Below are 15,764 nucleotides of genomic sequence, written 5' to 3'. Positions count from 1 at the left end.
ACACTACATACATACATACATACATACATACATACATACATACATACATACATACATACATACATACATACATACATACATACATACATACATACATACATACATACATACATACATACATAAATACATACATACATACATACATACATACATACATACATACATACATACATACATACATACATACATACATACATACATACATACATACATACATACATACATACATACATACATAGATACATACATACATACATACATACATACATACATACATACATACATACATACATACATACATACATACATACATACATACATACATACATATACATACATATTTCATGTTGCTTCCTGTGGGAAATAATTCTTATTGTGGATTTTCTTAAAAACTGTTTATATGCATATTGTAAATGCCTCTTTGAATAAAAAATTGTTTTTATATCTTTACAGTATTTTTAGTGTTTTTGTGTAATTCTATATTCTAGATAAACAAATATTTTATGGCAGATAGTACAAACTGTTATTTAAATCATAATAATTTTTCTGCTGATTTTGCTTATGATTCAACTAATTCAGCTTACAGTAATAGTATAGCTCAGACAGGTCTGAGTGTAAGTCCAAAGTCTGAAAGTGTTAAGAGTAAGCAACAAAGAACTGTAAATCTATCTGCTGACATTTGTGCCATTCAATCAAGAGTTTTGGCACAACCAAAAACTGAGCAAGAGTTGCTACTACAAAATAACTTTAATGGAAGTATTGATCAATTAATGATTAATCCTGATAATTTTCAAAATGTTCATCAGCGACATCGTAGGAGTCAGAGTGGTGATGGGACTTTTTTAACATGCTCTAATGTAGTTGAAAGAGTACCACAAATAAATAATTCAGCATACTTTTCTCCTCAAGATTCACAACGCTGGTCAGCAATGCATAGCCGTCTAGATCAATCACAGTTACACAATCATGCAAATATACACCATCGATCAAGTGTACCAAACTTTCAAGTACCTTCTTCAAATTTAACTCGCCACTCAATTTCAATTGATGGTGTTACTTTTCCCTTGTCTTATCAACAAGCTTATTCAGAAAATACACAGCCTTTTATTGGTAATGAGAGCTTTTCAGAAAGACACCCATATACAAGGGTGAGATATTCTGAAGGTTGTCTTGCTGAGCCTTACAATGTTGGTTTCTTTAGACCTAATACTTCTGGATCTTATTCAAATGAACCCAGTCGACAGTTATATCAGCACCACAATCATCCACAAAGATCAAGAGTAAATAGTGATGATTTATGTCATCAGTATAGCAATAGAGATAGTTATTTATATCAACAAGAAGCAAGTTTACGCAGTCTGCAACATGCTATTGATAATGCACTTGAAGAAAAAAAGCAATTGCAAGAGGATGTCCGGAATCTTGAGATTCAAGTAAATTCACTTTTAGCTGTACAAAGAAATCCAACTGAATCTGAATATAAAAACCTCCGAGAGGAAAATGATAAGCTTCGAAATCAATTGCTAATAATGATTTCAGATTTAGATAACCTTGGAGTTTCTATTCCTAGTTTTAATCTTGATGAGCCTCACCTTCCAACCTCATCTCCCTCAAAGTTTTTACATCAAAATAATCACCAAAAAAGATCACCAAGCAATTTGCCTGAAAAAGTTATTCCGAGTAATAGAAGAAACAATGAGACTCATAAAAATCAATTGCCTACTCTTTCATCCAAACCTCCATTACATTATATTGTTAATGATCAATTGCCACTTTATGAAAATATTGATCCTAATTCTAATGTATCTAAAACTTTTAATACCAGTCCACCTATTCCTCCTCGTGTACCGAACGAATCAGTTGAATTTCTGGGTGAAAACTGGAAATGTCCACAATGTACTTTTGAGAATTTAGCAATTCTTAAATGTGAAATGTGTGATTGCAATCGTCCACCAACAAAATAGCATTGTTAAATTTTTCAATATTTTTATAACATTTTAATAGTTATGAAAATTTATCTAATTGTAAAAAGTCATGATTTCAAGTGTTTTGTGAATATGTAACAGCTTTTAAAGTCTGCTTCTTTTACTATTTGTTTTTCTATATTTGGTTTTGGGTAAGATTTAGTAATAATAGAAAATCTTAGGGTAATTTTGATATTAAATTATTGGAACTCTTTTTGGGAAAATATGACCCTGAAATGTTTCTTAACTTTTCATAATTTGTTAAAATTTAATAAAAATGAACTTTTAATGAATAATTTAGATTCCCTGAATTTATTTTAGAGAATCTAGAATTAATTCTAGAGTGCTTTCCGGAAAGGAGTTTCTAGAAGATTTTTAAACAGTTCAAATAACTTTTAAAAATAGTTTTCTCTAACAAAAAATCAAATTGCTGATGATTAAAATATCTATTAACATGTGTTTGTGTATATGTGCATGTACATAAGTGTATGTGTGAGTGTATGTGTATGTGTAAATATATATGTGTGTGTGTTTATATGTGTGTCTATATGTATGTATGTATGTATGTATGTATGTATGTATGTATGTATGTATGTATGTATGTATGTATGTATGTATGTATGTATTATTAACTTAAATTTCTATAGAGAGAGAAGTTTTTTTTCTCTTTACCATACGTCTCATCAGCAATAGATTTGTTTTTAGACAATTAGTCCTCAAATTAGCAGCTGCAATAGATTTGTAGTATTGAAAATTTTGTAACGATATTGTTGCTACGCTTGCAATAAATGAATGCCAACTTTTAAAAAATAGTGTATTTTTTTTTAATCTAAGGAAAAAGTACTTTATAGCATTCTAAATTCTCACTTCTGCAACTGCTATATTTATTTGGCATTTCGTAAACAGTGCAGAAGAGTTCAGTGATATAGCAATCTTATCTAATTGTAGAATGACGAGGTTTTAAATGCTTTGTGAATATTTTAAAATGAAATTTACATTTTTTTTTTTTCCTTCTTTCTTTCAACTATTTAAAGCAAGCTTCTGGAATTTACGATTTTAAAAGATGTGAGTAAAAAGACAGATTATTCAAACAAAAACAACTGATCAAAATACTATGATAAGTTACAGAAACATACGAGAAATGGCTCATGATCTCGACTAAAGGGCGAAATTTACTTCCTCTTAAAATTAATTACCACCCGTATATTGCTAGAAAACTTCTAATAGCAACAAAAAATGAAGCAAAAGCTTAAAGTTTTCACTTTAAATTAATAATTACTTTAATCAATAGTTATTATTCTTTAATACTTATTGACATTTAATTTAAAAGAATTTTAAAAGGCTGTATACAAAAATCTGAACTCAGTTAAATATGATTTCATAGTCCCGGTTCCAGATATCAATAAGCTCTAGACAAATCTAGAAAATATTGCTTTAAAGTGGAAACCTCCATAGAAACATGATTTTTTTAAAAATAAAATTAATTTTCTTCTACAAAAGTCATCAGAGATTCAAAATCACAAAAGCCATTTTTCACAGAAGAAATTTTAACATTTGTGAAAATTTGTTAATGATCTTTAGAAAAGTAGACTTTATTGAACCATAGTAGTTTTAGCGTCCTTAATTACCCTCATAGCAATATCACTAATTTTCACCTTGACCAAAAATTCTAATTAAATCAAAATTTTCCATATGGAAAACTGAAAAAACAATCCACTAATCAAGTAATTGTATTTCCCATCATTTAAAACAATGAACTAAAATAAATAAAAGGAGATGAAAGTTTTATGTAAAGAAGAACTTTTTACATTGCTCATTACCCTCTTTTCTATATGTTAGTTGCAGTGTCTGTGATTATTTAAAAGAGCTCTACTTTACATTCAGTTGTACTTAACATTCAACAAACTAAATTTTTGATGTTAACACCAGAGATGCATATGCTATGAGATCATGTGGCTAACGCTATTTTGGATTGTCAAGATTTATCTCATCTATAAACATACTTAAACCAATGACTGCTAACATTTATTAAAAAATATTTTAAAATTAGTTGATGCAATAAAATCTACAGCTGAGAATACAAGGTTTTGATGCTGCTCTAGAATTAAAAGATTTGAAAAATAATATTGTTTCAAATACTATCCCCAGACCATTTTGCCAATCTAATTGATATTGCTGTATAATCTGTTGGCGCTTGGTAGCAGTCGATAAATCACTTGAAAAAGAAAGAAATTCACATCAAACTCATCCTACATTTAAACCCTTTTATATCATTAAAATTTGTTTTTAAGCTATTTTCAAATTTTTTATATGCATTTTTAAAAGCTGTTTTTCACTGATAAAGAGTTTTAAAGACGCTGGCCCACATAACTAAAAGTCGCAGGCCAACATATCTGTAAAACTAAAAGTTTTATATAGATGAAATCTTCAGTATGAGTGCTTCTTATTGTCTTCTACCATTTAAGTATGACGTATTTCTTGCAAAACTAAATCCAGCCCTGGATTAGGTTAATGAAGTCATAAAATTTGGATACTTTTGAAAGTACTATTCCACTTATATCCCAGACCAACCTTACAAGAATAGGTATACAAAAAGAGTTTGTTATGAGTTTGTACTTCTTCAGATAGATTGGCCGGGCACTTTCAATGTGTCCGGCCAATCTATCTAAAGAATGCTACAGATAACATTTTACCAAAAAAAAAAAACCAAAATGTTTTTTTCAGCTAATTTTGTTATTTTATTTTATTTTTTTGATGAAATTATTCTTTTAAAATGTTAATAATTACTCAAAAAAAATTTTTTTCAGTGTTTCCACCAGTGAAAATTGCCTCTTTTTTTTTTGAGCTGTTTACTGTAGTTAGAATAGCACTATACTAGTTTCTACAATTTTAAATTCACATTTTTGTAAACAAATATACATTTATGGATTAATTTTAAAAACAATTTCTTTAAACAATTTAATCATCCATAGGGGACGAAAAAGAAATACGTACAGGGGACGAAAAAAAAAAAATTTATAGGGGACGGACGGGCAAGAAGGATATGTTAATTTAAAAAATAAATAAAAAATATATAAAAGTCATTCATTTAATTTACTTTTTTGGTTACAATGTTTGGACAAAAAATAGTCATATCAAAATTAAAATTTAAAAAAAGCCAGTATCTTCCTCAAATAAAACAACGTTTTCAACATTTGAGTGGTTATCTGTTTTGCCCACATATGGCGGGTAAAATGAATAAGTGAATTGGGCAAAAAGAATAATAATATTTAATCAAAGCCATCGTCGCCAAAATATAATCCTCGGCCAGAATATGAAGAACAAGTTTCATGGGTCCACTTTCTACAAATATCACACTGAATTCGATCCTCTGTTGGAGGTCTTTATACTTTTCGTTGCAGGCAGTGCAAAAAAAATCTTTTTTTTTTCTTTGTTTGTAGATGGGCCTCTTGTGGCACGTATTTTTTTAATTGTTATATTTGATGGACCCGGAGTGTCAAACAACACTTTCTTTTTTCTTGTTGCAGCATGAATCCTTTCTTTCTGCGCCATCTTTACTGGTGTGCTGGTTAAAATTTCTGTTTTTTGCTGTTTGTTTGAGGACCGAAGTTTTTTTTGCTTTATCTGAGCTCGTATTGGCCTGATTTCTTCTAAAATTTTTGAATCTGGTTTGCAGTCACCTTGATTTTCTTAATTGGTAATATTTGTATGAGAAGAGTCGGCGACAGAGCTCGATGGTAGGCCTTGAGAAGAAACTGTGTCCGGTGACAAACAGTTATTGGCTGATATCAATATATTTGGGTCAGCCACAGTTTGATTTTACTCTTCTTTTCTAGTGCAACTGATGTTGGTTTCTGGTACGATGTTTGCAGTACTTTCTTGATAAACCTCAGACGGTGCAAAATATTTATCCCCAATAATGTGACAATTGAATGGCTATATATGCCGCTTGCACGGAATCAGCTGATTGCGTTTGCTGGGTAGCTTCTTTCCGATACGCTCCCGTGAAAAGTTTTGCAATCTCATACTGGTTGATGATTCTACCTGGATGTTGTTTTTGCAAAGTATTAACTTTGATTTAAAAATACTTTTTTATTGGCCCGTAAACTGCAACATCTAACAGTTACAACTTGTATGACGTGTGGGGTGGTATTGACAATAATATAACATTGTTTTTTGTTACAAAATCAAGTACTTTGTTACTTTTGTGTAATTCATGATTGTCTATTATTAAAAGTGCTTTATGATCTTTAGTGGGGCGCACTTTTTGCACAAACATTTAAAGCCAGCCTAAAAACTTGGTAGAGTTAATCCGACCACTAACGGTGGTCATAGCTCCTGCATCAGGAGGACCATTGTCTAAGAGCCTTGGATTAAGTCTCTTTCTCTTAAAAAATGAAAAACGGCGGGATAAATATTCCCAAGGTACAACAACAACAAACTACAGTCGTCAGGACTCCTTTCTCATTACTAGAAACAGTTCCAACTTGTTTTTTTCCATAGACCGACAATACTTTATGTGGTTTTCGTTGATGAAAAGACAAAAAGGAAGTCCTTACTTCAGTTTCATCCATGTTAAAGATCATATCTTGCTGAAACTGTAGTGTTTTTCTATAACTTCTTCTAATAAAATATGAAATCAAATAACAGCTTCTCGATTGAATCCTTTGACACGACCTATAGATGTTGATTTGGAGATCTCAGTGTCAGTATTTGTAAACTACCCTTTGCCAGCTATACTTCCAGAAAAAACACCAGGTTTTTCTTTCTTTTTAGCAAATTCTCCTACTATATGCCGAAATTCGCTCCACGTGTATAAAACAAAGAATCCATTTTTTGAACATACAACGAGAGCTCTTCTTCTTTTTCGAGCTTAAAAACAAATACAAAGCGACCTAATTTCTTTATAGAAGATACACTCTTAATGTGTCTGTGCAAAGTTGCATAAGCAATGCCATACATTCTACTTGGTTTTAACGTTGACGTTTACTTAGCTTCTTCCTTTGCTTTAACTAAGTTTTCTTCAGACCAACTAGCTCGAGTACTCTTACGCTAATAATTATACACCATCTGCAATAGATCATTTTTAATAACACAATTTATAATAACACACTGTGTAAATAAGTAAACATTAAATAAGGAGGGAAAAATGGACACAATCCTTTTTACCCGGTTCCGTTATGCATGTCGGGCACGTTCTGAAATAACTTCTAAATTAGATAAATACAGTTTATAAAACACAAGATATTTTATACTGATAACACCTTATATAGATATACGTCTGATAACATCAAGTTTTACCAATAATACTGAAAGATGAATAAGACAATAAAACTAACACATGGTACTTACGTTGGTTTTATGACTAATTTCGAAGCGAAATCACTTGCGAGCACGTGTACACTTGAATATCGATCGTCATCGTCGTTTATGCACTGTCCGGCTACCCTTTGAGTGTGCGCACCCAGTAAAACTACATTTGAAATTTTCAACCAATTCTGTGGTGAAATTGACCAAGTATTCTTTTTGCCCGACCTATCCTTTTTGCCTGTCCGTCCCCAAAATAAAATAAACAATTCTTTCTAAAGAGTTTTTTTAAAACTATTTTAATTTTGTTTACAAGAAATTAAATTCTATTAAGAAAACAAACAAAATAAGTAAATTTTAAATCCACAACTTTCTGTGAAGAAAATTTTGTATAAATTAGTCAAAATTTAAAAATCTTATCAATAGCAAAAGTGCCTTCTTTGCAATAAGAGGAAGCAAAAGAGATCACACAAAGAAAATGGCAAAGTGATTATGCTCATGTTGCCTGAAATCACAAAAGGCGGTGTCAATCTCATCATGCTTGGAAGAACAGTTTCAAAAGTATTTCAGAGTAGATAATTTATCAATAATTTTACAGTGGGTTGCATAAATATAGAGTCAGTTGATTTTTAATATGATTTTTTTTATGTTTTTTTAAAATTTAAAGCAAACAAAAAAGTTAATAATTTAAATTGTTTTAAATTTTTTTAACAGTGGTATTATAAACAAAATAAGAAAAAAAATTTCTTCCAAAAAAATTTTAAGATTCTTTTTTATGAGAAATATATGCAACTGTTAAAAAAAAACAAACAAAAAAACAGAGCAAAAATATAGAGTCAGGGTGCATTTTAGTATTTTTTTATGCGCACCACGAACTTTCACACGTGCACGAACACGTCTAGGCATAGATTCAACCAGTCAGATGCATAATTCTCTTGGAAATTCTTTCCAAAGCTTTTCTAAGGCCTGCTGTAATTGCGCAACACTGGCTTTGCTCTCATTAACCAATCTCTTGTCTATCCAAGCCCAAATGGGATTGAGATCTGGAGAAAGAGCTGGCCAAGGCATGACCGTAATGTTTTTCCGATCAAGCCACTCTTTAACCAAGATTGCAGTGTGAGCCGTTGCGCCATCTTGCTGAAAAATCCATTGTTGTCGTTTTCCGTAAAAAGCTCTGGCTGTTGGCAAAAGTTCACTTTCGAGGGTCTCTGTAGTTGTACTGGTTAATTCTGCTGCTATAAATGTTGTATGACCCTGTTCCTTTATGGAAGAAGCATTCCCATATTCCGACTGATCCTCCTCCGCCTTGTATCCTTGGTACACAAAAACGCTCTTTGAACTTTTCACCAGCCAGCCTCTTGATGAGTAATCTTGACTTACGATTTATCACCTCAAAATTGGATTCGTCGCTGAAAATGACTTTGGCCCAGTCTTCTACAGACCAGTGAAGTCTTTCTCTACACCACTTTAATCTTTTTAGGCGATCTGAGACAGCAAAAGTGGTTTTCGAGCAGCGACTTAGCAATCTGAGCCTTTCTTATTTAGGCATCTTCGTACAGTCCACCTACTAACACTAACGTTACCAGGCGTATTTGTAAACCCTTCAGCAAGTTCGCGGTAAGAAATTTTAGGGTCTTGTTTAACCTTTCGATAGAGATAACTTTGGTCTCTTGAAGTTAGCTTTAAAGGCCTACCAAGCCTTGGTAAATATTTGACATCATTATGTAAGTCGTGGTTTTTCAACGTTGTTTGTAATCATTTAAGCGAAAAATTGCACATTCGAGCTATTTCTCGTTGGCTTTTTTTTTTTATCTTTTAGCAGACCTACAATTTGCCATCGTACGTTGTCTGAAACAGCTTTTCTGCCCATTTTTGTCTTTTTACTTTACCAAATAATTGCCAATGCGAAAAACTCAAGATATAAAGATGATAACTTAATTTTATTTTTGCAAGAACGTTTATATAATTCGAAAGAAATCAATTACCAAATTTTAGATCGCTCGGATAACACTTCGTTGAGATTTTCTTCGTTGAGATTTCAACTTAAGTCGATAAATTTTAGTTGACTCTATATTTTTGCTAAATTAGAAATACAGTTATGTTCTAATTGAATTAATAATTACTCAAGACTGGTTAACCTAATGAGTTCGAATTATATACCATTCGATAGAGAATCAATTATTTAACACATGTAATACGCTTTTAATCTTATAAGTTTGTTGGTTTCAAAGATAATTTTTAAAAAAACAAAAATTTCGCATAAAAAAACTAGTGACTCTATATTTATGCAACCCACTGTATCATATCCTGCTGGGGTTTTTCCAACTTTTCATCATACCCTGCTGGAGTTTGAACTGGGAAAAAGAAAACAAAGTTTGTAAATTTCAGACCTTTTATCAACGAGGCATCCTATAAAAATGCTTTTGAAGGGTGATTGTACATGTCAGTAGGAGCACTTGGATAACAATTATGAAATCCTGCATAAAGATCTCTGTAATTTATTCCACTATGACTTTATTTAAATATTTTTTGAAATAGGTAAAGAAAAATGATATTATCAGTTTTAAATCAATTCAGTCGCATTTTTTTCAGTTGGCTGTTCTTTGCATGAGATGATTATGTTTGAGGTTGGAAAATCAAATGTGATTGAGTTTTACAAAATATGTTTTTTAATAGTTGTTATTATCATTTTAGATTTAAGAGCAAAAATATAACTCTTTAATTTAGTATACTAGTTGGTCGCCTAGGTACAAATAGAAATGAACTAATTGTACCTAGGGTCAATGATTTTATACTTTAAGTAATTATATTGTAATCGATAAGAAGTAATGGTATGATGTGATCATACTAAAAATCTGGCTCAAGGTACACAAGTCTCCTAAAAATAGGTTTGTAACATAGAAAACTCTTAAAACGCAACCACAATCTTTAGCTGCCATATTCATTTAAACATGATTATGCATAAGTGAAATATTTAAATGCAGACGATGAAAAAGACAAAATTAAGAGAATATAGTATATTAAATACTACTTTACAGTAAAAGAAGTCAAATCGAAATCAAACATAAGATAATGATGTCCAGATGATCCATGACCAACAAATGGTTGTAAAATTTTCATTTTAATATTTTCAATTCCAAATCAAAAATATTTTTCATCTCGTGTAAATTTATTGTCTTCTTATTTCTTAAGTTACTTATTTTTTAAACAAAACCAACAACTTCAATAACTTCTGCCACATAATGTCGAGAGTATTTCTTTCCATTCTCAAATTTTTTTAAACGATTTCACTTTTCTTGTTTGCTTTTTCTAATATATTATCGTATATAGTTACTACAAAATCAGTTTCATCATAACTTTCACTGTTTAAACTTGTGTAAGACTGCAGATTAAAAATGATCTGTTTTGGTTTTATTTGTCTTGGGGAGGTTTTTTTGACATTTTCATTGTTGGATGTTAAATGTAAAATAACTTTCATTTCATGTGCATCAGTTGAAATATGTGATTTTTCCTCACACCTTTTTTGTAATAGCTGTCTTTCTTATTATGGCTTTTGGGTAGGTTGTATTATTTTAGGTGAAACAATTGATGTTGATGGTAAATTGCCAGGAGTGGTTTTAACTTTAATAATGTCATTAAAAATATAAGCTTCAATATCCACTATTGGCTTAATATTTGCAGCTAAGAAATAAATTTCATGAAGATATTTTCATTAAAGGAAAAAAACCCAGTTCATTTAAAACTATTAATCATATTAGTTAGTACAAAAGCATGAGAATAAGCTTAACCAACAAGGTAAGATAAATCATAAATTACAACTTGTTACACAGCATATCCTAGAGATACCAACCAATTATTCAAGGCATTGTTATAAGAAATTTTTAAATAGGGGTTTCATTTTGTGGGTTGCTTGAGGATTAAATTTCACTAAAATTATGCCAGAACTTTTAGCTTACTCAATAATAGAAATGTTCACATAAATTTCACGATTATCCATTAATAAAAAAACTGGTTATTCAACCAAAGGTCATACATTAGGAGGAGCACCATTCAGCATGTATTCTTTAAATTTAGCACATGGAAATACAAGTAATGGTGGGATGTTATTTCCAGTAGCATTAATGGCTGTAATGTTTATTGCAGTGTTGCCTCATTCTGCACTAGTCATACTTCCTACTTGTTTTTTGCCTTTTGAAGCTATGATTTTTCGTGGAATGTGAGCTGTGGGAAATCCTGTTGCATCACAGTTTTAAATATTTGATAGTAAAAATGATAACATATTGAAACGTTTTTATAACTTTTACATAATTCTTATGGTTTCTTTATTGTATGCAGAAGATCTACCAAGACACATTAGCTGTGGCTTACATAGAGATAACTTACTATTACATCTTCTTGAGAAAAGCATCAACTTTACTCCTTCACATTTTAAACAAAGACATATTAATGATTATGTATTTTTCTGCTCTTCTTTCTGTATAGAAATTAATTAAAGCTATATAATCAACCTGATTATCAAGTTGCTACAGCTGCCCACTAACTTAATCATTAAAAATTGATCATCAGGCAGTTACACATAAGTAAATGAGTTTTATGATAATTTTCATAGAACTGGCCTCTTAAAGTTTGCAAAATATCAAAGCGTAACATGAACCAGTCAAAGGTACAATTTTTCACGCTGGTCAAAGGTACACGAGATGGGTTTCTTTATCAGTTATCATCTAAATCCTCATTTAGGTTAAGAAATTATCATCTTAACTTTTACGTAACAAAAAGAAGATATTCGTTAATATTAATAATGTCATTCATCAACCAAACAAAAATTTGTGACAGTGTTATTATCAAAATAAGTTTAATACAAATATTTACTTTTTAAGAGCCAAAAATTATAATTTTTCTTGGATCAACACAATCTATCCTAAGCATGATCTTTTACGTTAAGAAGATTCGTCATAGACTAATATTTCAAAAAGCACTTCATTTTTTTTTTAAATGATAATAGTAGACCAACAGGACGAAGTGAATAAAGGTACAACGTGGTCAAACGTACAACAGGTTCCCCTACCACTTACTCAGCCCCAATAGAATCAACACGAGCCATGACTTTTAAATTTTTATGTCTAGTTCCAAGAGTACAATAGCGAGGAAGTCCACTGCATAGGATTGACAAGCATTTTGTAGAAAGTTTTCTGAAGTTTAAGCTGACTGCTGTGGTACTTTATGTATTGGAGCTGTTAATTTTTAAAAGTGAATGCTTTTCTTTCCCTCTGATTTTTTCAATAGAAAAATCAAAAATTCACAAATTGATGATGAATAAGTTGAAGATTTAATTGACATTGCAGCAAATTTGTAGGAATTTGGGAACAGCTATTGTTTTACCTTCAATTAGCTTTCGAACTTGAAATCTACAGGTAATGCAGGTGACTAAAAGGACTCTGTTATCCTTGAAGTTCACATTACTCTGAATATCTTGAAGAATTTTTTTACATGTATTAATCTGTCACTTAATGATCTCCTTTCTTCATACAGATTATATAAATACACTTTTTGCACTCTTGATGGTTTTTGGCAAAAATTAGCTTTTTTTTTGTTTAATTTTCTTTTGACCAAAATTGTAAATTTTACCATAAATTGAACGCTATTGCCTTTTTTTGTTATGTTTTCAAAAAAAATGATTTCTTGCAAATCGGTTCTTCGTTAAAAGTCTTCCCAGTGAGAAAGGTAGTAAAGGTCCGTTAGCGGCGCGCCGACGCTGGTTAAATATAGATGGGCCAATAGCGGGCCTTGCATTACGCATGGCGATGTTGTTGCGCCATTGAAGGCCCGCTATGGGCTCATCTATATTTAGCCAGCGTCGTCGCGCCACAAACGGACCTTTACTACCTTTCTCACTGGGTTAGAACAATTTTTTTTATTTTTTACGCTTTTTGAGTACAATATTTCATATTTTTTTATATTTTTTATAGTAAACGAGTAAAGCAAAACAGAGTAGAATAAAATAGAGGGTAGAATGAAATAGTTATGACATTTTTTATTCTTTTGCTCTTAATTATTGAATAAAGTTTTTGCAAATATTTTTTGATCTTGTTGTAGAGAATTTTTTCTGAATAAGATGATATGAAATTTTATTTAAAAGAATTTATTTTTTTATAAATTCTTAAGTTTTTGAGTGCGTAATGATATTTTTTTTCTTTTTTTCGAAAAATGGACATAAAACTCTCGAAAACTAAATTTAATATCGTTGAACTTAATAAATATACTGGTAAAACTTTTTACGCTGGTCAAGAATCTTTTTTCAAAATTAAATTTGCTATTTAGGGAAAAAAGTTGAGTTCTAAACGGAAACGGAGAATTGTGGGATTGAATGAAATACGCTAATTACTCACTTGTTAAATACCGCTTTTATTAATTAATTAAATCTCAAGTGACCAATCAATCTCTATAAATATTTTGCATAAATTTTAAATCGATTATTATTAAATCTATTCCAATATAAAATATACCTCGAAAAACTTGCTCTCAATGAAAAAAGAAAAACTATACACCGAAGAGCAAGTTGCGCTTGCAGTGGTCAAAATACAAAGCGGTGAATTTTCACCAAACAAAACTCCTCAATCATTTAGCATACCAGTAGCAACTCTTCACAGACATATCCACGGCATAAGTGAAACAATTGGGAGTGGTTCAAGCACGAGATTGTTGAAACAACTTGAATCAATTCTGGTAGATACGCTTATCAAATTATCCGATCGGAGGCTTTGGTAGAATGGTGTTATTACACTAGTTACTGACTATTTACAACATCATGGACGTATAAAAGATGGACGAGCAACTCATTGTTTTACATCAAAGAGGCTGCAGAAATCAGCGAGCCATGCAAGTTTCTGACAAACTCTAAATTTTCACTCTTCAACAAAAAAAATTTATTAAAATGGCTGCTCACAGTTTTAAAACAGAAACTCTGATCTCGTGGTATTAGTTTAAACTTTTATAGCATTTGTTTAATAAGACTGTTCAGGATAGGGTTAGGACTATTGTAATTGTAATTGTAAAAATTAAATACAATTATACATTACAATACAATAATATTGTATTGTAATATTACAGAAACAATAAAAAAAATTTATTTTGGTATTGTATTGCTGTGATGAAAAACAATTATAATAAGTATTGTGTTGTTTTTTTTTTTCTAACAATAAAATAAAATTCGAGAACTATTGTATTGTTTTGTTTTAATGAAAAAAAAAATTACAATAACTATTGTATTGTTTTGATGAAAACAATTACAGTAATTATTGTAGTAGAAAAGCTAATGTATCTTAACGTATTTATATTCATCTCTGACGAACTTACTATTATTTTTGTTTTTTTTTATTTACGGATTTGAAATATATTGCAAATTTTATTTTTTACATATTTTGATCAGAAGAAATTTACGTTAAAATTATTTTTGTAACTTGGACATGCCGATCCTATAATCATGCGTGGTTGTGGTGACAAATTACCACGAGTGTGCCATATATAGCACATTTATGACGATCATTAAAAAAACAAGCTATCTATTTTAACCGATTAAAGTTGTGTAAATAGGGTAAAAATATTATGCTTTATATGTTGATTAAAAAGTAACAAATGCGGTGTTGATCTTCAAAATATAATATAATACGCAATCGGTATTAATCTTGATCACCTTCGGATCATATTTAGATTTCGCATCACCTATCTTGTTATGTATTTCTAAGCTCTAAATGGCCGCAGAATATTGCCTGTCTGATGATAGCCTTACTATTTAAAGTTGCCCAATTTACCATTCTGGCACCCCTTCCCCCTCCCATTATGTTTCAGTAAAATAGAATCAATCATTAAATATTAGTTGTACCCTATTTCAAGGGTACAAGGGTATATAGTCGGCAACTGGACTATTAAAACATTTATTAAATTTTGACAATAAAATAATTTTTTTTATTACAATAACAATATATTGTTATTGTATTACAAAGACGAATTACAATAAAATTTTTATTATTATTGCAGTGGGTCATTACAATACACTTTTTTTTCAGATATTGTTATTGTTTTATAAAGATTAATTGCAATACAATATTTATTGTTATTGATTACAGAATTACAATAGTTGTAAATCAAAAGTATTGTTATTGTTTCTAAATTAAGTTAATACAATAACAATAATTATTGTTACTGTTATTGTTTTCATTACAATTACAATAGTCCTAACCCTAGTTCAGGATAAAGTAACTACGTCATGCGTTGATAAATTACTGAACAAATTACACCAAGTTAAAGGGAATTAGTTGTCGGCACGAACAGATTTCCATCATTTTTTCAAAATGAACGTTTGTAAATGTGGGAACTTTTTTCGTGTAAACAAATTCTGTCAATGATGAAAGAGACCTGTAAGGATAATTTTAAAATGACTAAAAAAAGTATAGCGAAATGTAAAAAAAATTTAAATAAAATTTTCTGTCAAGATCT

The 15,764-nt window shown here is 30.4% G+C and overlaps 1 protein-coding gene across 1 annotated transcript; it reads left to right on the top strand.

The window, feature by feature from the left end:
* The first annotated feature begins 302 nt into the window (after positions 1 to 302).
* LOC145187260 (uncharacterized) lies at positions 303 to 2,774 on the top strand. Its single transcript, XM_090085191.1, has one exon. The coding sequence runs from the start codon at positions 504 to 506 to the stop codon at positions 1,962 to 1,964; it is 1,461 nt and encodes a 486-aa protein (XP_089941317.1). The 5' UTR covers positions 303 to 503; the 3' UTR covers positions 1,965 to 2,774.
* The last annotated feature ends 12,990 nt before the right edge of the window (positions 2,775 to 15,764 follow it).

This window comes from Hydra viridissima, unplaced genomic scaffold (assembly GCF_058129835.1).
Source record: "Hydra viridissima isolate aposymbiotic clone 2 unplaced genomic scaffold, HvirCarnegie_v1 scaffold_1, whole genome shotgun sequence".
Classification (NCBI taxonomy): domain Eukaryota; kingdom Metazoa; phylum Cnidaria; class Hydrozoa; order Anthoathecata; family Hydridae; genus Hydra; species Hydra viridissima.
This window is presented reverse-complemented; position numbering and strand designations above follow the sequence as displayed.

What these genes read in the sequence shown, in the direction of transcription:
- LOC145187260 (XM_090085191.1), top strand. Translation starts at nt 504, where the DNA reads ATGGCAGATAGTACAAACTGTTATTTAAATCATAATAATTTTTCTGCT.